This window comes from Myotis myotis, unplaced genomic scaffold (genome assembly GCF_014108235.1).
Source record: "Myotis myotis isolate mMyoMyo1 unplaced genomic scaffold, mMyoMyo1.p scaffold_m19_p_12, whole genome shotgun sequence".
Classification (NCBI taxonomy): domain Eukaryota; kingdom Metazoa; phylum Chordata; class Mammalia; order Chiroptera; family Vespertilionidae; genus Myotis; species Myotis myotis.
Genome location: NW_023416316.1, coordinates 28,836,291 through 28,862,117, shown reverse-complemented (window position 1 = coordinate 28,862,117; position 25,827 = coordinate 28,836,291). Strand labels below are relative to the sequence as shown.

Sequence of the window (25,827 nt, the reverse complement as noted above, 5' to 3'; positions counted from 1 at the left end):
TTGTTGTATTGGCTATTGTCATTTTTTAATTTGATAATCTAAGGGGAAAGAGGTAGGTGCCTCTAAGTAGTCATGTATTGCATGGTTTAAAAATTCTTGACATATAAGTTGAAAATCACTGCCTTAGGCAATCATCTTCTATACATATATAAAAGCCTAATATGCAAATTGCCCCCTTGGGCGTTGGACCGGGAGACTGGGAGCTTGACCGCTTTCTATGATGTGCGCTGACCACCAGGGGGCGGCGCAGAATGAAGGAAAGCCCTGGCCAGCAGCTGGAAGGCCCCGATCAGCCCTGATTGCCGACCAGGCCTAGGAACCCTACCGTGCACAAATTTCATGCACCAGGCCTCTAGTTCTAATATATTTATGAATATCCTTTGGTAAACACTCTTATTTAAAAAGATGTTTTATTGATTTTAGAGGGGAGCACCATCGATGTGAGAAACATTGATTGGTTACTTCCTGCATGCACCCTGACCTGGGACCAAACCCACAACCTGGGCATGTGCCCTGACTGGAAATAGAATTGGTGACCTTTTGGCATACAGGACAACACTCAATCAACTGAGCCACACCGGCCAGGGCAGTAGGCATTCTTTTAAAAAAAGATTGAGCCCGGCCAGTGTTGCTCAGTAGTTGACTGCCAGCCATGAATGAAGAGGTCTGTGGTGCTTCAGTTCTGGGTTGTAGGCTGGATCCCCAATAGGGGGTGTGAAGGAAGCAGCTGACTGATGTTTCTCCCTCATTGATGTTTCTATCTCTCCCTCTCTTTTCCTCTCTATAAAATCTATAAGAATATTGTATACTAGAGGCCCGGTGCACAAAAATTTGTGCACTCGGGGTGAAGGGGGGCTCTCTCAGCCCGGCCTGTGCCTTCTCGCAGTCTGGGACCCCTCGGGAGATAACGCCCTGCTGGCTTAGGCCTGCTCCCGGGTGGCAAAGGGCAGGCTTAATCCCTAGGTGCAGCCCCTGGTCGGGCTCAGAGCAGGGCCGATTGGGGAGTTGGGGCGCCGCCCCCTGTCATTCACAGAGCAGGGTGGATTGGGAGGTTGCAGTGCCACCCTCAGTCACACTCAGGGCAGGGCCGATTGGGGGGTTGGGGCACCCCCCCGTCACACTCAGGGCAGGGTCCATGGGGAGGTTGCGGAGCCACCCCCTGTCACGCACAGAGCAGGGCCAATCAGGGGGTTGGGGCGCTGCCCCGTCACGCACAGAGCAATGTCAATCAGGGGGTTGGGGAGCTCCCCCCTGTCACGCACAGCAGGGCGGATCAGGGGGTTGGGGAGCTCCCCCCTGTCACACACAGAGCAGGGCCCATCAGGGGGTTGAGGAGCTCCCCCCTGTCACTCACAGAGTAGGGCCGATAGGGGAGTTGGGGCACCACCCCCTGTCACACACAGAGCAGGGCGGATCAGGGGGTTGGGCCGCCGCCCTCTATCACCCACAGAGCAGGGCCGATCAAGGGGTTGGGGCGCCACCACTGTCACACTCAGGGCAGGGCCGATGGGGAGGTTATAGCTCTACCCTGTCACACACAGAGCAGGGCCCGTAGGGGGGCGGGGGTGTTGGGGCGCCGCACCCTGTCACACACACAGCAGGGCCGATCAGGGGGTTGGGGCGCCACACCCTGTCACACGCAGAGCCGCAGGGCGATCAGAGGTTGGGGAGCTCCCCCGTATCAGGCACAGAGCAGGGCTGATCAGGAGTTTGGGGTGCCTTCCCCTGTCACGAACAGAGCAGGGCCGATAGGGAGGTTGTGGCCCCACCCCCTGTCACACACACAGCCGCAGGGTGATCAGGGGGTTTGGGCGCTGCCCCCTGTCACGCTGATCCCGGTGCCAGGAGGCCTCTCGGCTCCGCTGATCCCGGTGCTGGGAGGCATATTAGCCTTTAACTATCTAGGATAGAGGCCTGGTGCATGGGTGGGGCTGGCTGGTTTGCCCTGAATGGTGTCCTGGATCAGGGTGGGGGTCCCCACTGGGGTGCCTGGCCAACTTGGGTGAGGGGATGATGGCTGTTTGCAGCTGGCCACACACCCTTCAGGGTGGGGGTCCCCACTGGGGTGCCTGGCCAGTCTGGGTGAGGGGCTGAGGGCTGTTTTCAGGCTGGCGGGTGACGGAAGCTCCCAACCGCTCCTTTTTTTCTTTTTCTTTTTATTCTGGGCCAGCTTTAGTTCTGAGGCTCCCCAACCCCCTGATCCGCCCTGCTCTGTGCGTGACAGGGGCCATTTTTGCCTCCACTGCTGAAAGTAGGTATCTGGTTTATTTCGGTTCTATAATCGAAACTCTGTATCAACTCCAGCTCTGAGATCCCGGGCTCACTGAAAGCAGGTTTCTGGGTTTTTTTTTAGCTTCTATATTTGTTAAAATGTTTCAGACTGCAGGCTCAGAGGCCTGCAAGGCAGGCGGGGAACGTTGGTGTCCTCCGTCACTGAAGCAAGGAAGCCTCATGTTAGTTTCAAGCTGCCTGGCTGCCGGCCGCCATCTTGGCTGTCAGTTAATTTGCATATCGCCCTGATTAGCCAATGGGAAGGGTAGCGGTTGTACGCCAATTACCATGTTTCTCTTTTATTAGGTAGGATATATATATTGATGCTCTGGCTGTGTTGTCAGTGGTTGGAGTGTTGGCCCATGCATGGAAGGGTCACGGGTTTAATTCCCAGTCAAAGGCATGTACCTGGGTTGGAGGTTCGATCCCTGGTCCAGGTGGGACATGTGCAAGAGGCAACCAATTGATGTGTCTCTCACATTGATGTTTCTCTCTCTCCTCTCCATCCCTCCTTTCCACTCTTTAAAAAATCAATGGAAAACATATCCTTGGGTGAGGATTGACAAGCAAAAAATTATTGAAAAAAATTTTTGAACAATTACAAACTTATAGAAAAGCTCAAAGAACTTCCTTCCTTCTTCCTGAACCATTTGATGAGAGTAAGTTGCCAGTCTCTGATGTCCCACCATTTCTCTGAATATTTTAATTTATTTCTTACAAACAACAACATTCTACATAATCATACTATAACTATCAACAATCAGGAAATTAACATTGAGACATCATACCATCTAATCCTCAAATACATTCTATTTTGCCAATAATGTTAGTATTGTTTTTTTGTAGCAAAAGGATCTAGTTCAGACTCACCTGTTGCTTTTAGTTGTCCTGTCTGTAATCTCTTTCAGACTGCATGTAATCATTCCTTTGTCTTTTCTAGACTTTCATGGCCTTGATAGTTTGATGGTTACTGGAAACTTATTTTGCAGAATGTCCCTCAATTTAAGTTAGTAACATTTTCTCATGTTTATCTCAGGTGACACATAATTTTGATTTGTCTCATTACTAATGATGTCCGTTAGGGATGTGTGCCAGAGGGTTTTATAAAGTTGCTCTTCCCCTTTCCAATAAGTATTTTGTTGGAACTATTTTGAAACTACATAAACATTTAATTCCTATTCAACTTTTTGTGTTTTTTAAAAAAATGTATTTTTATTGATGTCAGAGAGTAAGGGAGAGGGAGAGAGAGATATAAACATCAATGATGAGAGAATCTTTGATCGGCTGCCTCCTGCACGCCCCCTACTAGGGATCGAGCCTGCAACCTGGGCATGTGCCCTTGAGCAGAATCAAACCCAGGACCCTTCAGTCTGCAGACTGACTCTCTATCCACTAAGCCAAACTGGCTAGAGCTCAATTTATTTCTTTATCTCTATATGGATTCATAGTTTCCTCTTTTATTCAATGGGTAATGTATATAGTGTATACATTTTACATGGCCATAAATGGTATTGTTTAATTTTATTTTAATACTAGAGGCCCAGTGCACAAAATTTGTGCACGGGTAGGTCCCTAGGCCTGGCCGACAATCAGGGCCGATCTGTGGGGCGATCAGCGGGGCGATCAGGGGCCCTCGCTGGCACCCACCGTGGCCAGCCTGTCGCCACCTGCTTGCTGGCCTCCCATCCCCACCCCCCTCCCCCCACCACTACTCTATGGGAGGCAGTTGGGGGCAGTGCTGGCCAGGTCACAGGCTGGCCCCACCCTCGTTGGCACACGCCTTGGCTGGCCTGGGGCCTGCGGGCTGGGGGCAGCTCCTGCGTTGAGCGCCTGCCCCCTGGTGGTCAGTGTGTGTCATAGCAACCAGTTATTCCACCGGTTGTTCTGCTGTTCAGTTGATTTGCATATTAGGCTTTTATTATATAGGATATAACAATACATTAAAGTATTAAAATGTGATCTAAGTCTGGAAGATCATAGTCCAGAATGTTCAGAATGATTATCTGGTTGTTGGCAACTAAAACTCCACCATATGAGGTAGGTGGAGTTAAAAAAATCTAATCATACAGAATATGAGCCTAGTGTTATTTCAAGCTGGCCTGGAGGCTGCTGATCTAAATCTGACCTAGTCCTGGCTGAGGTTTGGTGCCTCCTGGTGGCATTTGTCCACTTCAGTATAAATATAAATTGGGACAAATTTGGCTATCTAGGACTTTCAGGCATTGGCAGCAATTTTAGGCATGATTAATTTGAGCTAGGTTCTTTGACACAGTTCTGGGAGATTGGGCCAGAAATGAGAAGACACATTCTCTACCTCCTTGCTTTCTAAGACAGGTAGCCTGCTTTTCTCTTCCAGGCCTCATTTTTGCTTCTGTCAGGGCAGGGGTGAAGGGTGAGTATGTATATTTACTATTTGTGACTTTCTCTTTTAAAAAATCTGTACTTTCTGATATTTTTCATATTATATTATGAAATATTAATAAAATCTTAATGAAAATTAATATTAGTTTTTAACAGAAAAAAAGACAGTTAAGATGGAAAACTCTGCTGTCTCAGGAATAAGGGAAACAGTATTAAGTGGGTGATTTATGTAGGAACTGTTTTCCAACACTGCACAACATTTTTCAGGTGCTATTTAAGTTCTACTGTCAGGACTTATTTTGCATATGTAAAAGGATTCTCTCTTCCAAAGCAAATTTGTCTTTAATGTCTTAATTTTAATTCTATTACGTATTGCCAAAATTCCTGAATTATTATCAAATTTCTGAAGATTATTTACTCACAAATATTTTCTTTTTGGATCTAAGGTGCAGAAAGTTAATCATAATTCTCAGTTTATAGCCCATTGTTGTAATTGGTCTGTGTAAACTACTACTTGTGCTCCTACCTTCTTTTTATCCTCATACTGCACTTTTTATTTCTCTCCTCCTGCCATAGGCAACCATTTTAATGTGTACCTTTTTACATGTACCTGTTCCTACAACATGTGTATTGTTCTGTGCACATGTATTTTACGTCATGTAATTTAGGTATTTTTCATATTTTTTTTCTATTTTTTCCTACTAAGCAGCATATTCTGTTTTTTAAAAATATATTTTTATTGATTTCAGAGAGGAGAGGAAAGAGAGAGAGAGATGGAAACATCAATGATGAGAAAGAATCACTGATCGGCTGCCTCCTGCATGCTCCCCACTGGGGATCAAGCCTGCAACCTGAGCATATGCCCTTACCGGGAATCTGTTAAACTTTTCTTTCACCCCTGCCCTGACAGAAGCAAAGATGAGGCCTGGAAGAGAAAAGCAGGCTTCCTGTCTTAGAAAACAAAAACTTTCTTCAGCAATTAGGGGGTAGTCACCTGATTGAAGGGCTAGAGAGCTGGGTGTTTCACTGTTTTTAACTTTATACATTTTTCATCCTCTTATTTTCAGCCCCATCTCATATCTTGACTTTCAGAAGTACCAACTGTTGAGATCTTAAGCCTTTGCGCGTTTCCCTATACACCTGAGCTTACTTCAACCCTTCTCCCATCACAGTTAGGTTTTAGCCTTCTCAGGTTTGCTAAATTAATCTCTTTCGTATTACAAAATTCTCTTGATATTTGGTCTACTATCCTCTCCCATTTTCTTTGTCCTTGTAAGTTTATATGTATGTTTTATCCCTCTTGCTTTCATTTTGTTAGGGTTTCAGAAGAGAATAAAGATGAATACTTAGGTTCCTTCTTCTGTTTTTAAACCAAAATTAATATTGACTTTTAAATAATTTCAGGTTAGAAAGTGTTACTTCCTGTGATAAACTATACTTGAAAGTCATATTTAGGTATTATTTAACCTATAAGGTAATGTTTAGCTTTTTGTGTGTGTGTGATAGTGAGAGAGAGTTGTATGAAACAAGTCAGCTAGCTGATTAGACTGATGAGATAACCTTTTATATATTTTTCATGTATATACAAATTGAGCAATTGTTTAAGGCACATGAACTGTTTTACTTATATTAGTAATCAATGTCTTGAGAATTTTTTGTTGTTCAGAATTATTCCTTAATAAGGGCTAAAGCCCTCAAGGAATATTTTATTTGGTTTCTTACATATAAGTTAGGAAGTCTTGGCTCATATTCTGTTCTATACTACTACTAGAGGCCCAATGCACGAAATTCGTGCAAGAGTAGGCCTCACAGCCCTGGCTTCGTCCTGAAGGATGTCTGGTCTAATTAGCATAGTATTACATTTTTATTATTATAGATAAGTTGGTGACTTTGTTAGGTGCTGATTCTACTCATTTAGAATTTTTTTCAAACTCAAAACAATTACATATAGGAAAAGCTAACCTATCCATTCTTTTTTGTTGTTGTTAATCCTCACCGAGGATATTTTCACCCCCATTGATTTTTAAAGAGTGGGAGGGAGGAGAGAGAGAGATATATGTGAGAGACAGACATCAATTGCTTGCCTCCCATACAAGCAACCTGGGCCAGGGATTGAGCCTGCAACCCAGGAACGTGCCCTTGACTGGGAATCGAACCCCCGACACTATGATGCCTGGCCCAACGCTACAATCACTGAACCACACCAGCCAGGGCTAATATATCCATTCTTTTTTTTTTTTTTTTAATTTCTTTATTGATTTCAGAGAGGAAGGAAGAGGTAAAGAGAGATAGAACATCAATGATGAGAGAGAATCATTGATCGGCTGCCTCCTGCACACCACCCACTGGGAATCAAGCCCGCAACCCAGGCATGTGCCCTTGACCAGAATCGAACCTGGGATCCTTCAGTCCCCAGGCTGATGCTCTATCCACTGAGCAAAACTGGCTAAGGCAATATATCCATTCTTGCAGATAAAATACAAGTTTACTTTCACAAATCTACCTGTAGCACATTACTGAATGATGTCCTGTTCTAAAGTATCTTCAGAATCCTTTTAGGAATACTAAATTAGGTTTAGAAAGATGTCTTGCCGTTATCACAGGATAGTGCTCCTTACTCTACTCTAAAATGTCTTCTTACCATCACATTCTAATCAGAGATTAAAGAAAATATGAAAGGAGAACAGGTGAAGGCAATAATTATATTTTGTTAAGCTTAGATCTTTGGGAATTGATGATCTATAATACATTATACAAGTTACATTTGTAATTATAATCATTGCTAAACTATTGCATTTCACTTTAGGACTATGCCATATAATTATTTAATTTACATTTCAGTTAACAGAGAGTTCATTTTAGTATCTTTTTAAAATGCACTATAAATTATCGTCCTATATTTGGGAGCAGTAATGCAAATACTTGGAAAACCATTCAGCTGTTATAAATTCTTATTTTGAAAATATTTATTGTCTCATCTGTGTTAGTAATTGCTCTTGTCATTTCTTTGTGTATTTTATCTATTGGTAGATTAATATCTGGCCTAAGCTGACTTGCTTGGATATTCATGAAAACTAAGCTGAACTAGGAAGGATAGTTTATATTTAAATTTGTTTAGTCTCATTGCCCAAGTTTACTTTAGAATCCCTGATGACCTGTCTGATAGTTTTAGACCCTTGAGAATATCTTTGTTTTAACATGGAAGGTCATATTTTGTGTCCACAGAAGTTTTTTATGTAAATTATTAAAACAGTCTCATAAAATCTTGACTATGATGGATTCTTAGATACAGTTTTTCTTTTTACATCTTTACTTATTTATTTAATTTATTTATTTTTCCATTGATTTTTTTTCCCCCCATCCCAGGATATTTTTCCCATTGACTTTTAGAGAGAGAGGAAGGGAGGGAGGGAGAGACAGAGACAAAGACATCCATTGGTTGCTTCCTGCATGTGCTACTGACTGGGGCCAGGGATTGAACATGCATCCCAGGTACATGCCCTTGACTGGGAATTGAACCCACAACCCTTTGGTGTGCAGGCCAATGCTCTAACCACTGAGGAAACTGGCCAGGGCTATGATTTTATTTTGAACGACTTATTAGAACTAGGATTTTTAAATAGACAAAGGTAAAATTTCACTTAATATTTTTGTGCGACAGAACACTTGAGACCTTATTTAAGTTTGTTTTATTTTCCAGATGGTTTTGGATTCAATAAAATAAAATTTGGTAATTTAAATGTAGGTTTAATGATTAGCATATAATTCTTGTGGGTGTCCAAGTTATTTTATGTTAATACTAGAGGCCTGGTGCACGAAATTCGTGCATGGGTATGGTCTCTAGGCCTGGCCTGCAATCAGGGCCATCTTCCCCAGCTGCCCACAGCCAGCCCTGCCCCCCCGCCCCCCCCCCACCCCCCCCAGGTTTCGCCATCGGGTGATCGGTGCCTGACGGCCAGGGGAAGGGACCAAGAGGTGGTCAGTGTGCCTTATAGTGACTGGTCCAGTGGTTGTTCTGGTTGTTCTGCTGTTAGGGTCAATTTGCATATTACCCTTTTCTTACATAGGATAATTGCATTTCAGGAATGCACATTTTTCTCATTTTGCCAAAGAAAATTCTCTTGATTGGGAATAGCACTTTACTAACGGGCCAAACATTGTATGTGAGCCTCTTTTGCTCCTGACAGCTTAGCCTTTAGTATAAATTTGTATTTTATTACCTTGCCCTTTCCTTCTGATGCCTACTGGCTTCCCCCTATCATTTTCTATCATTAATTAGGTTGTAAACAGCAAGTAGACTTTTGAGACAGCAAGGATGCAACATCTTGTGATGGTGACATGGCATAATACTCCATAGCACTATGTCCTACCACTCTTCTGCTAAGTCATACCATTGCTGGTTCTGGCCAGGTAGTTCAGTAGGTTAGAATGCCGTCCCATACAAATAAATGGAACAACAAATCGATTTCTCTCTCTCTCTCTCCCTCCCTTCCTCTCTCTCTAAAAAAAACAAACAAACCACATTGCTGTCAAATACCTTTTCTAAATGAGTCCTCTGTATGTCACACTTGTTCATTTTTAAATTCATGTGTGTTTAAAATAAACATTTTCACAGTTCTATGGTTGTATAACATCAAATTTCCATTTTTGACTCATTTGGCATGTCTGACACATGCTTTTTTTCTTTCTGGTGGTGGTGTGGTAAAAAGTATATGGAAAAAAAAAAGTATATGAGTTGATTCAGTTATGTTTTAACAAGCTATTCTCCAATAATTGGATAATGCAAGACAACAAGATCTTACTAAGTCCTCTGTAGTTTTTTTTTTTAAATTAAATCTTTATTGTTCAGATTATTACATTTGTTCCTCTTCTTTTCCCCATAACTCCCCTCCTCCCAGTTCCCGCCCCACCCTCCGCCCTCACTACCCACCCACTGTCCTCATCATAGGTGCATGAGTTTTGTCCAGTCTCTTCCCGCATTCCCTTTCTATGTCCCTGATTCTATTATAATCACCAGTTCATTCTGTTCATCAGATTATTTATTCACTTGATTCTTAATTCACTTGTTGATAGATGCATATTTGTTGTTCATAATTTGTAGCTTTACCTTTCTCATCTTCCTCTTTTTAAAGGATACCTTTCAGCATTTCATATAATACTGGTTTGGTGGTGATGAACTCCTTTAGCTTTTCTTATCTGTGAAGCTCTTTATCTGACCTTCAATTCTGAATGATAGCTTTGCTGGGTAAAGTAATCTTGGTTGTAGGTTCTTGGTATTCATCACTTTGAATATTTCTTGCCACTCCCTTCTGGCCTGCAAAGTTTCTGTTGAGAAATCAGCTGACAGTCGTATGGGTATTCCCTTGTAGGTAACTGGGTTTCTTCCTCTTGCTGCTTTTAAGATTCTCTCTTTGTCTTTTGCTCTTGGCATTTTAATTATGATGTGTCTTGGTGTGGTCCTCTTTGGATTCCTTTTGTTTGGGGTTCTCTGCGCTTCCTGGACCTGTAAGTCTATTTCTTTCACCAGGTGGGGGAAGTTTTCTGTCATTATTTCTTCAAATAGGTTTTCAATATCTTGCTCTCTCTCATCTTCTGGCACCCCTATAATTCTGATGTTGGTACGCTTGAAGCTGTCCCAGAGGCTCCTTACACTATCTTCGTATTTTCGGATTCTTTTTTCATTTTGCTTTTCCAGTTGGGTGTTTTTTGCTTCTTCGCATTTCGAATCTTTGACTTGATTCTTGCGCTCCTCTGGTCTGCTGTTGGGTGTCTATATATTATTATTTATTTCAGTCGGTGTATGCTTAATTTCTAGTTGGTTCTTTATCACAACATCGAGGGTCTCATTAGATTTCTTGAGGATCTCACTACATTTATCGGCGGTCTCACCAGTCTTTTCGAGGGCCTTACTAAGTTTATCGGCAGCTTCTAGACAGTTCTTGAGAGACCTTAAAAGTGTGGTTTTGAGCTCTATATCTTCCATTTCTGACATTTGCGTCCTGTTTCTTTGTCTCCGCATTTTTTTATGTTTTCTTGGTGCACCCCTAGTGGTCTTTGTGTGCAGTCTTATTGTAGTTAAGCCTTGATTGTTGTAGGTAATACTAGAGGGGATTTGAGCTCCAGGCCAAGTGGCTGTGAGAATCAGTTGTGTCTGCAGTGAGAGAACTTCTGTCCTCTGGGGAGGTGCTAATCTAGCCTTTGCCTGAGGCTATCCAGCAAATGGCTCTATGCAGGGCTTGGGCGGGGCGGGTCCCAGGGGATCAACAGGGTGGGCTGAGTGAGCAATTATGGCTGCTCTCAGTCCCGTCCCGGGGGCTCTGCCTCTCAGAGTCCCAGCAACCGCTGCAAACCTCGGAGAGAAAGCTGCCTTCGAGTTCTGACTGAAGCCAGACAGTCCCGCTTCTCCCGTTTGAGTCTGGGTCCCTAGAGACTCGCCCAGATCTGGAGCTCAGCGTCTGAGACTCCCTCCCGATTGAAAACGACAAGCGTGCCCTCCGCCGCCAGCCACCTCTGCACCTTAGTATTTGACTTCAGCACTGCGCCTCCTCTGAGTCTCGGTATGCTATTCTCTTTCCTCCTAGTTGTAGAACTTGCACTCAGCCAGCCTTCCTGTGGTTCTGGATGATGTCCGTTCCGTCTTTTAGTTGTATTTTTGATGTAAAAATGGATTCTTCATCTTCTCTCTGTTTCCCTGAAATCAGGGGAATGTTAAATCCCTCTGTAGTTTTAATGAACATCTATTTTCTGTACTTAAGAAATTCTTGATTTTGGAAAAAAAGGGCAAATATTTATGTTAAGCTTTGTTATCATTTGACAAAGTAAAATATGGATTAGTGAAGAAAGGGGCTTTACATCTTTTTAGTCTACTATTCTCCAGATGATTGTTACTGGAGATATCAATTGTTTTTTTAAAAATATATTTTATTGATTTTTTACAGAGAGGAAAGGAGAGGGATAGAGAGTTAGAAACATCGATCAGCTGCCTCCTGCTCAGCCCCTACTGGGGATGTGCCAGCAACCAAGGTACATGCCCTTGGCTGGAACTGAACCTGGGACCCTCCAGTCCATAGGCTGATGCTCTATCCACTGAGCCAAACCGATCAGGGCGAGATATCAATTATTGATCTGCTTTCGTCTTTGGTAATAAAACTTGATTGTATGTTATTTGATATGATCAACAGAGCCAAGAATTAACAAGATTTGTTCCTTTTTCTCTTTGCCATTGCCACTATCAAAATCTAGATTTCTTTTTTCCTTCGTATCTGATAAGTTAATTTAATGCCTTTCAATGCTTCTTACCAAATACCTGGCTTATATCAGCCTCCTGCTTAAGAATGTGTGTCTTTTCTTGGTGTTTAATTAGGCAGGAGTGCACAAGATAGTATATGGTCAGATTGCGCCTAAATTCCTTTTTTTTCCCCTTTGCTAAACTTGATGGTTGGCATATATTTCTCTTTACTTAGCTAAATTATAATTTTCTTTAGGGCTTTTAACTTTCGATGTCATGTCTAGAGAAAGTATGTGATGTAATTAAAGTTTTTCATGCAAAAATTTAGAAAGGCTATAATATTTTTATCTACTGAACTTTTAGGATTGGTTGTGCATAATCATTTTTAAAAAATAAGTTTTTATTGATATTAGAGAGAGAGGAAGGGAGAGGGACACAGAGATAGAAACATCAACTTGCTGCCTCCTGTAGGCCCCCTACTAGGGTTTGAGTCCAAAATCCAGGCATATGTCCTGACCAGGAATTGAACCAGCAACCTCTTGGTACATGGTATGACACTCAATCCACTGAGCCACACTGGCTGGGCCGCATACTCATTTAAAAAAAAAAATTATATATAATTGATTTCAGAGAGAAAGGGAGGAGGGAGAGAGAGAAAAATCAATGAAGAGAATCACTGATTGGCTGCCTCCTGCACGCCCCCTACTAGGGGTCAAGCCCACTATGCAACCCAGGCATGTGTTTCTACTAGGAATTGAACCATGACCTCCTGTTCATAGGTCAGTGCCCAACCACTGAGCCATGCCAGCCGGGCTGAATACCTGTATTTAGTTTTAAATTTATTTCTTGGTATTTGGATATCCTTTTTTATGAAGTGCCCATTCAAGTCTTTTTGCCCATTCTTATTTATTTATTAACAAATAATCACCTGAGGATATTTTTCCATTGATTTTTAGGGAGAGTGGAAGAGAGAGGGAGAGAGAGAGAGACATTAATATGAGAGAAACACATTGATTGGTTGCCTCGCATGAGCCCGGACCAGGGCCCCGGGCCAGGGAAGAGCCTGCAACCAAGGTACGTGCACTTGACCAGAACTGAACTTGGGACCCTTTGGTCTGCAGACCAACGCTCTATCCACTGAGGCAAACCGGTTAGGGCTGCTCATTTTTTTTTTTAAACAGAATATGATTATATTTAATGCACAAGTTTGATACAACCAAAAAGTAAAACACCAGAGTAAAATAGTAACAAAAAACATGGTATTTCATTTGCAATGCATGAGAAATGGTTAACATCTTTAGTTATAAAAAAGCTCTTAAAATCCAGTGACACTATAATAATGCAAGAAGCTGGAAAAATGAAATGAAAAAATACAAGTGATGATTAAGCAGTGAGCATATATGATTTTGCTGAGCAGTGATGGAGACACATTTTATAATTTTGTCTTTTGCTTATTAATTTGAAGGTGTTCTTTATATACTGTGGATACAAATCATTTGTTGGATATATGTATTGTGAATATGTTCTCCCACTCTATGGCTTGCCTGATTCCTGCCTTAATGATGATGTCTTTTGATGAACCAGAAATTCTTATTTTTCAAGAAGTAAGATTTATCAGTTTTTTTGTGTGTGTGGTTAGTTAGTACCTTTTGTGTCCAACTGAAGTAACTTTTATCTACTCCTGTGTCATGAAGATATTTTGGTATGTGTATGTGGTAAAATATATGTAAGTGTACAGTTCAGTCGCATTAAGTACATTCACATTGTGTAATACCACCATCTGTCAAACTGAAATCCTGAAGTATTAAACAACTCACCATTCCCACATCTCCCCAGGCCCTGGCCAACAGCATTCTACTTTTTGTCTGGGAATTTGACTATTCTAGGTAACTCATATAAGTAGAATCATACAGTATTTGTCCTTTTGTGATCGGTCTATTTCACTTAGGATATCTTCATGGGTCATCCATGTTTGTAATTTTCTTCCTTTTTAAAGCAGAATGATGGATGCTTGGGTTGCTTTCACCATTTGGCTATTATAAATAAGTGTCTGTGCACATAGGTGTGCAACATCTGTTTTGTTGCATAAAATGGTAATTCTAGTTTTAATTTTTTTGAGAATCTACCACATTGTTTTCCATAGCAGCTGCACCCATTTTACATTCCTACCAGCCTTGAAAGTTCCTTCACCAACATTTTTGTTTGTTTTGATAATAGCCATACTAATTGGTACAAAAAAGTAGATATCTCATTGTGGTTTTGATTTACATTTCCCTAATGACTGTTGATGTTGAGCATCTTTTCATATGCTTATTGGCCATTTATAAATGTATTTTCTTTGGACAAATGTCTATTCAAGTCGTCGTCTAGTTTTTAATTGTTTTTTTGTTGTTGTTGATTTTTAGTTCAGTGTATATTCTGGATATTAACCTCTTATCAGATATATGATTTACAAATATTTTCTCCCAGTCTGTGGGTTGTCTTTTTAATCAGTTGATAGTATCATTTGATGCAAAAATGTTTTTAATTTTGATGTAGTGCAGTTTTTTATTGTTGTTGATGTGTTTTTTGATATCATATCCTAGAAATAATTGCCAAACTCTATGCATGAAGCTTTCCTCCTGGTTTCATCTACGAATTTTATAATTTTAGATCTTATGTTTAGGTCTTTGATTCATTTTGAGTTAATATTTATGTATGGTATAAGGTAAGGGTCCAAATTCATTCTTTTCCATGTAGATATCTAGTTTTGCCATCATCATTTGTTGAAAAGACTGTTCCTTTCCCATTGAATAGTCTTGACACCCTTGTTAAATATCATTTGATCATACATATGAGAGTTTACTTCTGGGCTCTCTTCTTTTCCATTAATGTGTGTATCTGTCTTTGTGCTGTATCACATTGTCTTGATTACTGTAGATTTATGTAGTAAGTTTTGACATAAGGAAGTATGAGAACTCCAATCAAGATTGTTTTGGATATTTGGAGTCCCTTGAAATTTTGTATGAATTTTAGGATGGATTTTTCTAGTTTTGAAAAAATTATAATTTGATTTTGATAGGGATTTCATTGAACCTATAGATCACTTTGGGTAATATTGACATCTTGAGAATACTATGTTTTCTAACCCATGAGCCATGGGATGTCTCTTCATTTATTTGTGTTGTCTTTAATGTCTTTCAACATTTTGCAGTTTTCAGTGTACAAGTTTTTTTACCTCCTTGGTTCAGTATTTTATTCTCAAGTCATTCTCTGCTATACTGATGCTTTCTAATGCCTTGTATGCAAAATTGTTTTCTTGATTTCCTTTATGGATTAATTCTTATTGTATAGAAATGCAACCTGGTTTTGGCAACTGATTTTCGGATGTTTTCTGTCCTGTAGTATTGCCGAATTTGTTTATTCTAACAGATTTTGTTTTATGTGGAGTCTTCAGGGTTTTATACTGTAAGATCATGTCTGCAAACAGATAATTGTACTTATTTCTTTGCAATTTGGATGCCTTTTATTTCTTCGTCTCTGCTAGGACTTCCAACAGGATATTGTTTTACGTTTTCTTCTTATTATGAATTTAGTTTTTATTCAAAATTAAATAAGCAAAAGCAAGTTTTTCAGAAACTTTTACAAATTACTTACATAAAAGAAAGTGAATAGGAGCAGTCCTAAGTTTGCAACAAATAATTACAATAGTCTCTAGGGCAGCATGAATATAAACCACATCACAGCATGGTGATCTCATTGTGATATGAGTAAGGCATAACTCATCTAGAAATTATAGTTTCAGAGTTGCACTTAGGTTTATGCTTCATCTGTAAATATGTGACATGGGTCAAGATTAATTTTTCAATGTGGCTATCTAGTAACTGCTCCAGTATAATTTATTGAAGAGACTATCTTTTCTTCCATTGAATTTTAATGTTGTCTTTGTTGTAAATTAGGTGGTCTTATATGTGTCTATTTCTGGGCACTCTTCTGTTCCATTTCTCTGTTTTTCTAGACTTGTATGAACAACAGTTTTAATAACTATAGCCAATGATAAGTCTTGAAATCTAGTAGTCCTCCCCTCCCCTCCCCTCCCTTCTCCTCCCCTCCTCTCCTCTCTTTTGTGGCTGTCCTATGTCCTATGCAGTTTCCACATCAATTTTAGTATCAGCTTATCAATTTCTACAGAAAACCTACTGGGAGATTTTTTTTATTATTCCTCACATGAGGATATGTTTTTATTGATTTTAGAGGGAGGGAAAGAGAGATAGAAAGAGAAATACCAATGTGAGAGAGAAACATCGATTCCATTGCCTCTCTCACATACCCTGACTGGTGATCAAATCCTCAACCTTGGTATGTTCCCTGACTGGGAATCGAACTCACCACTTTTACTTTTTGGTGTACAGATGATACTCCATCCAATTCAGCCACACTGACCAGGGCAAAAACCTGTTGGGATTTTTCTTTTTTAAATATATTTTCATTGATTTCAGAATGGAAGTGAAAGAGAGGGAGAGAAAGAAGAGAGAGATAGATACATCAGTGATGAGAGAGAATCATTGATTGGCAACCTCCAGTTTGTCCCCTACTGGGGATGGAGCTACCAACTTTAACCTGGCCTATACCCTGACTGGGAACTGAACTGTGATGTCTTAGTTCATCAGTCAACTCAAGCACTGAGCCACGTCGGCTGGGCCCTGCTGGGATTTTTATTGAATTGTATTCAAGCTGTAGATAAAGGGGAACAGTGGACATCTTGGTAATATTGAGACTTTTTAAATATATATATATATATATGTTTTTATTGATTTCAGAGAGAGAAAGAGAAAAGAGAAAGAGAGAGAGAAAAACATCAATCGGCTACCTCCTGCAGGCCCCCTACTTGGGATCAAGCCTACAACCCTGGCATGTGCCCTGATTGGGAATTAAACTAGTGACCTCCTGGTGCATGGGTTGACGCTCAACCACTGAACCATACCGGCTGGGCAATATTGAGACTTTTTAGTCTACAGATGTTACATCTTTCTATTTATTTGGGTCTGTTTAATTTTTCTTCTCTGTGCTTTATAGTTTTCAGTGTAGAGATCATACATATCTTCCTGTAGACTTATTCCTAGGTAATGTTTTTCCAGTTTTATTGAGATAGAATTGTATTAGTTTAAGGTGTGTAACATAATGATTAGATATCCTATATAATAAAAGGCTAATAAGCACATCGAACGGCAGAAAGACCAGTCGCTATGACGCACACTGATCACCAGGGGCAGATGCTCAATGCAGGAGCTGCCCCCTGGTGGTCAGTGCACTCCCACAGGGGGAGCGTTGCTCAGCCAGAAGCTCAGCCAGGAGCCTCTCCTGCCTCCGCGGCAGCGCTAACGATGTCTGACTGCTGGCTTAGGCCTGCGGGGAGTGGGCCTAAGCCAGCAGTCAGACATCCCCCGAGGACTCCTGGACTGTAAGAGGGCACAGGACAGGCTGAGGGACTCCCCCACAACCCCCACCCCCACCCCACCGAGTGCACGAATGTCGTGCACCAGGCTTCTAGTATGTATATAATTAACATTACCACACATTGTTATAGAAAGACCTAGTCTCATATCGAGTTTCATGTGTACAACACAATACTGTTCATTATAGTCACCATGTTGTACATTACATTCCAATTTGTATCTTTGATTCTTCCCACCCCATCCTTGCTTTAGTTAGTATTTGTCTTTCTCTGTCTGACTTATTTAACTTAGCACAATGCCCTCAAGGTCCATCCATGTTTTCACAAATGGCAGGGTCCCTCCCTCCCTCCCTCCCTCCCTCCCTCCCTCCCTCCCTCCCTCCCTCCCTCCCTCCCTCCCACCCTTCTTTCCTTCCATGGTTGAATTTTATTTCTTTATTCCAGCGGTTCTCAACCTGTGGGTCGCGACCCCTTTGGGGGTTGAACAATCCTTTCACAGGGGTTGCCTAAGACCATCGGAAAACACATATATAATTACATATTGTTTTTGTGATTAATCACTATGCTTTAATTATGTTCAATTTGTAACAATGAAAATACATCCTGCATATCAGATATTTACATTACGATTCATAACAGTAGCAAAATTACAGTTATGAAGTAGCAATGAAAATAATTTTATGGTTGGGGGTCACCACAACATGAGGAACTGTATTAAAGGGTCGCGGCATTGGGAAGGTTGAGAACCACTGCTTTATTTCATTTTATTTATCTCTTCGTGTGTTGATGGACACTTAGGGTATTTCATGTCTTGTTTGTTTGTTTCACCTCTAGGCTTTCCTTAAATGTCTGGAGATCTGTCCACCCATATTAAAGTGTGCTATTATAAAGCAGATTGATGCCTGGCCGATATGGCTTTGTGGTGGAGGTTGCCCCATGAACCAGAAGGTCATGGTTCGATTCCTGGTCAGGGCACATGCCCGGGGTGCAGACTCGATCCCCAGTAGGTGGTGTGCAGGAAGCAGCTGATCGATGTCTCTATCTCTCTATCCTTCTCCCTTCCTCTCTCTAAAATCAGTAAAAATATATTTTTTATATCTTTACGTTTTTTTCTTTTAGAACAACTGCATTATGGTAAAATTGACCCCCTCCCTCCCCGTGCGGGATGGTCAGTTACTTCAGAGAAGAATCCTTTTTTCTACCTGCAATGATAGTCCTGATTGCCAGCCTTCTTAGACCCAGGTGGAAAAAGGAAGTACTCGGTAGTGAGATTTTCCCTGTTTCAGTTGGTTTCCCCACCATTAGTTCTACTCAGTTCAGTCATGGCAGAGAGTAAACCTCCAGTCTTCTGTTAGCATGGTGTGGGCTAGTCACTGATCAGCATGGGAAGAGGTTCTGGGGATCTCACTATTCTTTATACAGACTTTTGACCAGTCCTTCTATTTTCAGCACCACCTGTATTTGGTGCCTCTAATTTTTTAGCTTTTCCATGGTTCTATGGAAGGAAATAAGCCTACTTGTTTGCTTGTGATCACTAACCCGGGCTTAAATTTTCTCTGGTCTTCTAAATTAGTTATTGCTTATTATTCTGGTTTCCAGCTTCTAAAATGTTGTTGCTTTTTGTCTTCCCATTTGTCCTTCTAGGTTTATGACTTTTAAAAAATAAAAATATCTTTTCAATAAACTTAGTAGTTTGTGAGGCCTATTTAACTGAAAGTCCAAATGTCTCTTCCGTTTTATTTAACATTAACTTAGCTGATATAGTGGGTTCCTCTAGCTTCTGGGAGTAGGAGGGGGATAAAAGGTTTTACTTTCCAAGCTGCAAGAAACATTTTTTTATTACTATATTAAAAAAAAAAACACAACAACCCTAGCTGGTTTGGCTCAGTGGATAGAGCGTTGGCTGTAGATTGAAGAGTCCCAGGTTCGATTCCAGCCAAGGGCACATGCCTGGGTTGCGGGTTCAATCCCCAGTAGGGGACCTGCTGGAGGCAGCCAATCAATGATTCATTGATGTTTCTCTCTCTCCCCTTCTCCCTTTCTCTCTGAAATCAATAAAGAAATATATTTAAAAAACAAACAAAAAAACAACAGACTACTATCAGTATTAATACGAAGAGTTACTTCTTAAATACCTGAAATTTACTTTTATTTTTCTTTATTGATTTCAGAGAAGAAGGGAGAGAGAGATAGAAACATCAGTGATGACAGAGAATCATTGGTTGGCTGCCTCCTGCACGCCCCCTATTGGGGATTGAGCCTGCAACCCGGGCATGTACCATTGGCTGGAATCGAACCCAGCACCCTTCAGTCCTCAGGCCGATGCTCTATCCACAGGGATTTTCTTTTGTTTGTATTTCATCTTAATTTTAGGGTAATTATATTTAGTATTATAGTAATTCTAAATTAACCTCTTTAGATTGGGATTTTTTTTAATCAGTGAAGACTCACTTTCTTGATTGTAAAGCCTATGGCACATATTATAGTATCACTCGGTATAGCTACTCACTTTATTTTTCACATAACTATTAATGAGCAGTTTAAAAGTTCTGGTGATTTACAGACTTTTGAAACTTTCAGCAAGTTAATAAGAAAACATGTTTTGATTGCTTTTGCTGTCATGTTGGAAACATCCTATAGCAGATGTGAGCTGATGACATAGCAGAGAAAAAGCTCAGCAGTGGGAATGTCCTCATTTCACACTAACTCTAGGTACTAATCCAAATGCAACAGTAAACACTCTACATTTGCTGTCAACTGACTTATTACCAAGGATAGTTGTGTTTAGGACTGGGAAGCTTTTTCTTAATCTATTTAATAGTATGTTTAATAACTAGGTTTGCAGGAATAATTGGAATCGTTCCACTTTTTTTCATTTCACTATTCATATTTTTTTGGTCATGTATAAAATTCCATATGAAAATAATCAATGGGATAACAAAATTACTTTAATACTGCACATTAGGGGTCATAAAATATTGGGTCTCAAGGCAGTATATACATATATTATTGTTTTTTAAATCACCTTTTGGTTTTGCAGCAGACTGCTGATCTTACAGGGTTTTTGAGAAGTGGAAGCGTGGTTACTTGGGTGAGAAAGTTATTGATTGCTTTGTTTAAAGAAGTGTGTTTGTTGAAGTGAGTGTGTTTTCAGTTGGCTGGCTTTCAGAAGGGGCTGTCATTGACAGGTTGGCTTGCATAAACAGTCACTGAGATAATTTAAGTGGGTTTAAAATTGTTTCTTGTCCCGGCTGGTGGCTCAGTTGGCTGAAACTTTGTGCATATACCAAAAAGGTTGCAGGTTCGATTCCAGTCAGGGCACATATCTAAGCTTCAGGTTGGATTCCTCATCGGGACTTGTAGGGGAAGGAACCTATCGATGTTTCTCTTTCACATTGATGTTTCTCTCTTCCCCTTCCTTTCTCTCTAATATCAATAAACATATCCTCGGGTGAGAATTTTTAAAAAAAGTTGAATTGGTTCTTGTTTCATAGCTGTAAAACTTTCAGGTATTGATTAAGCAATTTAATACTAGTTTTGGTGGCTATTTGTTGTTATGATTTCAGAACAGTGACTCTTCTGCTACTAGTATATGAGCTTTTTATTCTTGGGGAGGTCAAGAATTGTTCAGAGAGTCCACTGCATGGGAGAACATATTTGCCAATGTTATATCCGATAAGGGTTTAATCTCCCAAATTTATAGGGAACTCATACAACTGAACAAAAGGAAGATAAACAATCCAATCAAAAAATGGGCAAAGGACCTAAATAGATACTTTCTGAAAGAGGACATACAGAAGGCCAAGAGACATATGAAAACATGCCTAAAGTCATTAATCATCCAAGAAATGCAAATCAAATCAACAATGAGGTACCATCTCACACCTATCAGAATGGCTATCATCAACAAATCAACAAACGACAAGTGCTGGTGAGGATGTGGAGAAAAAGGAACCCTCGTGCACTGCTGGTAGGAATACAGATTGGTGCAGCCACTGTGGAAAACAGTATGGAGTTTCCTCAAAAATTTAAAAAATGGAACTGCCATTTGACCCAGTAATTCCACTTCTAGGAATATATCCCAAGAAATCAGAAACATCAATTAGAAAGGATATATGCACCCCTATGTTCATAGCAGCACAATTTAACATAGCTAAGATTTGGAAACAGCCTAAGTGCCCATCAGCAGATGAGTGGATTAAAAACCTGTGGTACATCTACACAATGGAATACTATGCTGCTTCTGTAAAAAAAGAAGCAACTCTTACCACTTACAACAGCATAGATGGAACTGGAGAGCATTATGCTAAGCGAAATCAGCCATTTGGAGAAAGATAAATATCCCATGATCTCATTTGTGGAATATAATGAACAACATAAACAAAAATAGATCCAGAGACATAGAGGCATTGAACAAACCTGGTTCAACCTCAGAGGGAAGGCAGGGGTGGGGGAGGTAAGAGATCAACTAAAGGACTTGTATGCCTGCATATAAGCATTACCAATGGACACAGACAGTAGAGGGAGGAGGGCATGTGCTGGGGGGTGGGAACGGCTGGGGAGAGGTCAATGGGGGGAAAAGGAGATATATGTAATACTTTAAACAATAAAGAATTAAAAAAAGAATTGTTCAGATCCTCACCATTATTGCTGATTCTTCTTGAAGACGAGGTTTGATCTTTTTCTCTTTGAAAGTGAAGTCTGATTTTCTTTTCTTTTTTTGAGATTTTTTAAAAATATATTTTTTTATTGGTCCACACTAGGGATCAAGTCTGCAACCCAGTCATGTGCCCTGACCAGGAATCGAACTGTGACTCCCTGGTTCATAGGTCAATGTTCAACCACTGTGCCACGCTGGCTGGGAAAGATTTGTGTGGGTTTTTCTTATTGATTTTTAGAGAGAGAATAAGGGAGAGAGAGAAAAAACATTGATGTGAGAGAGACACCCCGATTGGTTGCCTCCTACACAGACCTTGATTGGGGTTGTGGATGAACCTGCAATCCAGGTACATGCCCTTGACCAGGAATTGAACCCACGACCCTTCAGGATGCAGGCTGACACTCTAACCACTGAGCAACACCAGCCAGGGCTATAAGCATTTTTATTTCTTCATCCAGATGGAGAAGCATACATATGAAATAATGTTTAAATTATTAATAATGATCTGAAAAATAGTGATAAAACTGCATAATCTCAGGGAAGCACTATAGCAGAATATACCCCTAGATTTTAACTTCAGCTAAACTCTTTAGGATTGTATATTCTATTGAAGGAGTTCTTATGAAACTTTTAAGGTACCATCCAATATTATCTTCTTTCAGTTGTAATATAAACATAATTTAGGCTTGATACCTTTAAAAATCAATAAAAATAGTTTAAACTATATGGCTAATTATGTGGAGCATCTCTTCATATACTTACTGGCGATTTATTTTTATTGGCCATTTTTTAAATCTCCTTTGGAAAAATGTCTATCCATATACTTTGCCCATTTTTTTTTAATATATTTTATTTATTTTTTACAGAGAGGAAGGGAGAGAGATGGATAGTTAGAAACATTGATGATGAGAGAAACATCGATCAGCTGCCTCCTGCACATCTCCCACTGGGCATGTGCCCACAACCCAGGTACATGCCCTTGACCGGAATCGAACCCGGGACCCTTCAGTCCGCAGGCCAACACTCTATCCACTGAGCCAAACCGGTTTCGGCTACTTTGCCCATTTTTATTACTTTTTGTTTTGTTTTGTTAATGCTCACCCGAGGATATTTTTCCATTGATTTTTTTTTTGAGAGAGAGTGGAATGTAGGGGGGCGGGAAGAGAGAGAGAGAGAGACAGACAGACATCGATGTGAGAGACATATCGACTGGTTGCCTCCCTCACGCACCCCAACTGGGTTGGGTATTAAGCCTGCAACCGAGGTACATGCCCTTGATCAGAATCGAACCCAGGACCCTTCAGTTCACTGAGCCAAATTGTCTAGGGCACTTTGCCTATTTTTAAATTGAGTTATTTCACTATTACATTGAGTTATAAGCTTTTTTATTTTTATACTAGAAGCCCGATGCACGAAATTCGTGCAAGGGGCTTGACCCTCACAGCCGCGGTGGCTACCTCGGCCCTCGCAACCCCAGCTTTGTCCGGAAGGTCGTCCAGAAGGTCATTTGGCTATCCAGTCTAATTAGCATATTGCGCTTTTATTATTATAGATATTCTGGAAACATGCCTATCATGATTTGCAAATATTTTCTCCCATTCTGTGGATTGTATTTTCATTTTCATTGTGGTATCTTTTGTTCATTCAGGTATCCCTGTTACATATATGCTACACATTCTATAGTTGTCCCTCCATCCTTAGGTGTTTCGTTCTGGTGTTTTATTTTTTTCAATCGTTGCTTTTCTGTTTTCAGGGATCCTGTGGTATGTCCTCTGACTCAGAGATTCTTTCCTTAGCTATGTCTAGTCTTAATAAGCTGCCCAAGAAAGGCATTTTTCATTTCTATTATAGTATTTTTTAAAATCTCTAGCATTTCTCTTTATTGTTTTTTTCTTATGATTTCCATCTCTTTGCTTACATTGCCCCATCTGTTTTTGCAGATTGTCTACTTTATCCATTAGAATCCATAGGCTCCTCAAAACATTAAAAATAGAATTACCCTAGGACACAGCAGTTCCACTTCTGAGTATTTATTCAAAGAAAACGGAAACAATAACTCTAAATAATATATGCACCCCTATGTTCATTGTTTACAGTAGCTAAGATTGGAAGCAACCAAGTTGTCCATCAATAGAGGAATGGATAAAGAATGTGTGTGTGTGTGTGTGTGTGTGTGTGTGTGTGTGTGTACATTACTCAGCCATAAAAAAAGAATGAAATCTTGCTATTTGTGACAACCTTGATAGAGAGTATTATGTTAAGTGAAATAAATTAGAGAGAAAATGATAAATACTGTATGATTTCACTTATATGTGGAATCTAAAAAATAAAAATGAAATAGAAACAAACTCATAGATGCAGAGAACAAACTGAATCTAAAAAATAAAAATGAAATAGAAACAAACTCATAGATGCAGAGAACAAACTGATGGTCAGGAGGGGTATTGAGAGGAAAAGAGAAGGGGTATTAAGAAGTATAAGATTCCAGTTATAAAATAAGTCATGGGGACATAATGTATAGCATAGGAATAGAGTCAGTAATTCATATAACTATGTACAATGACAAATGATTACTGGACTTATTGTGGTGATCACTTTGTACATGCCCTTGTTGAATCATTATGTTGTACATCTAAATCTAATAGAATGTTCTATGTCAACTCATATTAAAAGAAATTTAACAGGAAAGAATCTGCAACATATTAGTCATAGTTGTTTTATGGTCTGATAATTCCAACATCCCTGCCAGGTCTGGTTCTGATAATTTCTCTGTCTCTTCATTTGTGATTTTCCTTTTTGTATGCTTTGTAATTTTTTCCTGATCACTGGTCATTATTTACCAGGTAAAAAGAACTGCTGTAAGATAGGCCTTAGTAATATGGTGATGAGGTGTGGGGGCATGGGAAGCAACCTATACTCTTATGATTAGGTCGCAGTCTTTTAGTGAGCATGTGCTTCTGGATTGTGAGCTTTCACAAGAGTTTCAGTATTTTTCTCCCCACTTAGGGGGACAGGCTGGAGTTGGGTACTGTATTTCCCTTCCCCCAGGTCATTGAGGTTCTGATTACCCCAGCAGGTTAGGCTCTAGTTAACCAGTTTTCCCTAAGGTCAGGCCTTGTTAAGGACATTTTCCTGGCTGTTTCAAAAGATATAACTCCATTTCTTTTGTATGTGAATATCCAGTTGTCTCATCACAATTTGTTGAAAGGCTTTTTCAAATCCCATTGAATTGTCCTTATACTAGTACCAAACTGTCTTCATCACTGTAGATTTATAGTATGTTTTGAAATAGAAAAGTGTGAATTGTCTAGTTATTTTTAGATTGTTTTGGTTATTCTGGGTCCCATGAATTATTATATAAATTTTAGTACCAGTCTTTCCATTTCTGGAAAGAAGGCAACTGGAATTTTCATAGATCTCTCTTTGCTCCTCCCCTGGGCATTGTAGAGGAGCTCTGTGTGCTTCCCAGGGCATGCTTTTAATAGGTAGCTAGGCATTTGCGAACTCTGCCTTAGCCTTCACTTCCTTCCTGTACAGATCCTCAAGTACAAGCATAGGTGCTAGTTTAGGGTCTTCTAATTACTTCTCATGACTTTCCTGAGTATGTGCATATAGCCTGGGCATATATACACAACCCCACATTGTCCAGGTCTTCTAGATTCTTAGGAATTTGTCAGAGCTTTTCAAAGCTTGTATGGACTTCTAATATTCCAGCTTTTCCTATTAAAGTTTTTGTTTTGTCTGTTGTTTGACCAACCAGGCAAGTGGGTTCTTCTAGGGGACTGCCAGAAAGTTCAAATAATGACAGTTCCTTGGGAGTAAGGCTTTGAAGAAGTTCTAGTTCATTCTGTGGCTGCTGGTCTTCACTTCAAG

General features: G+C 40.2%; 1 protein-coding gene across 5 annotated transcripts in view; it reads left to right on the top strand.

Moving 5' to 3' along the window:
* Positions 1–25,827, top strand: part of UBE2R2 (ubiquitin conjugating enzyme E2 R2) — an 86,590-nt gene that overhangs the window by 30,649 nt on the left and 30,114 nt on the right. Inside the window, exons 1-3 of one of the 5 annotated variants that reach the window (XM_036330573.1) lie at positions 12,879–12,934; positions 13,326–13,464; positions 20,335–20,385. The exons of 2 other annotated variants lie outside the window; for them this stretch is intronic. In XM_036330573.1, the coding sequence (XP_036186466.1) occupies positions 12,888–12,934; positions 13,326–13,464; positions 20,335–20,385 (237 nt within the window). In that variant the 5' untranslated portion in view covers positions 12,879–12,887. Of the gene's footprint in view, positions 1–12,878; positions 12,935–13,325; positions 13,465–20,334; positions 20,386–25,827 lie in introns of those variants that run through there. 2 more of the 5 variants (XM_036330577.1, XM_036330574.1) reach the window with 2 other exon arrangements.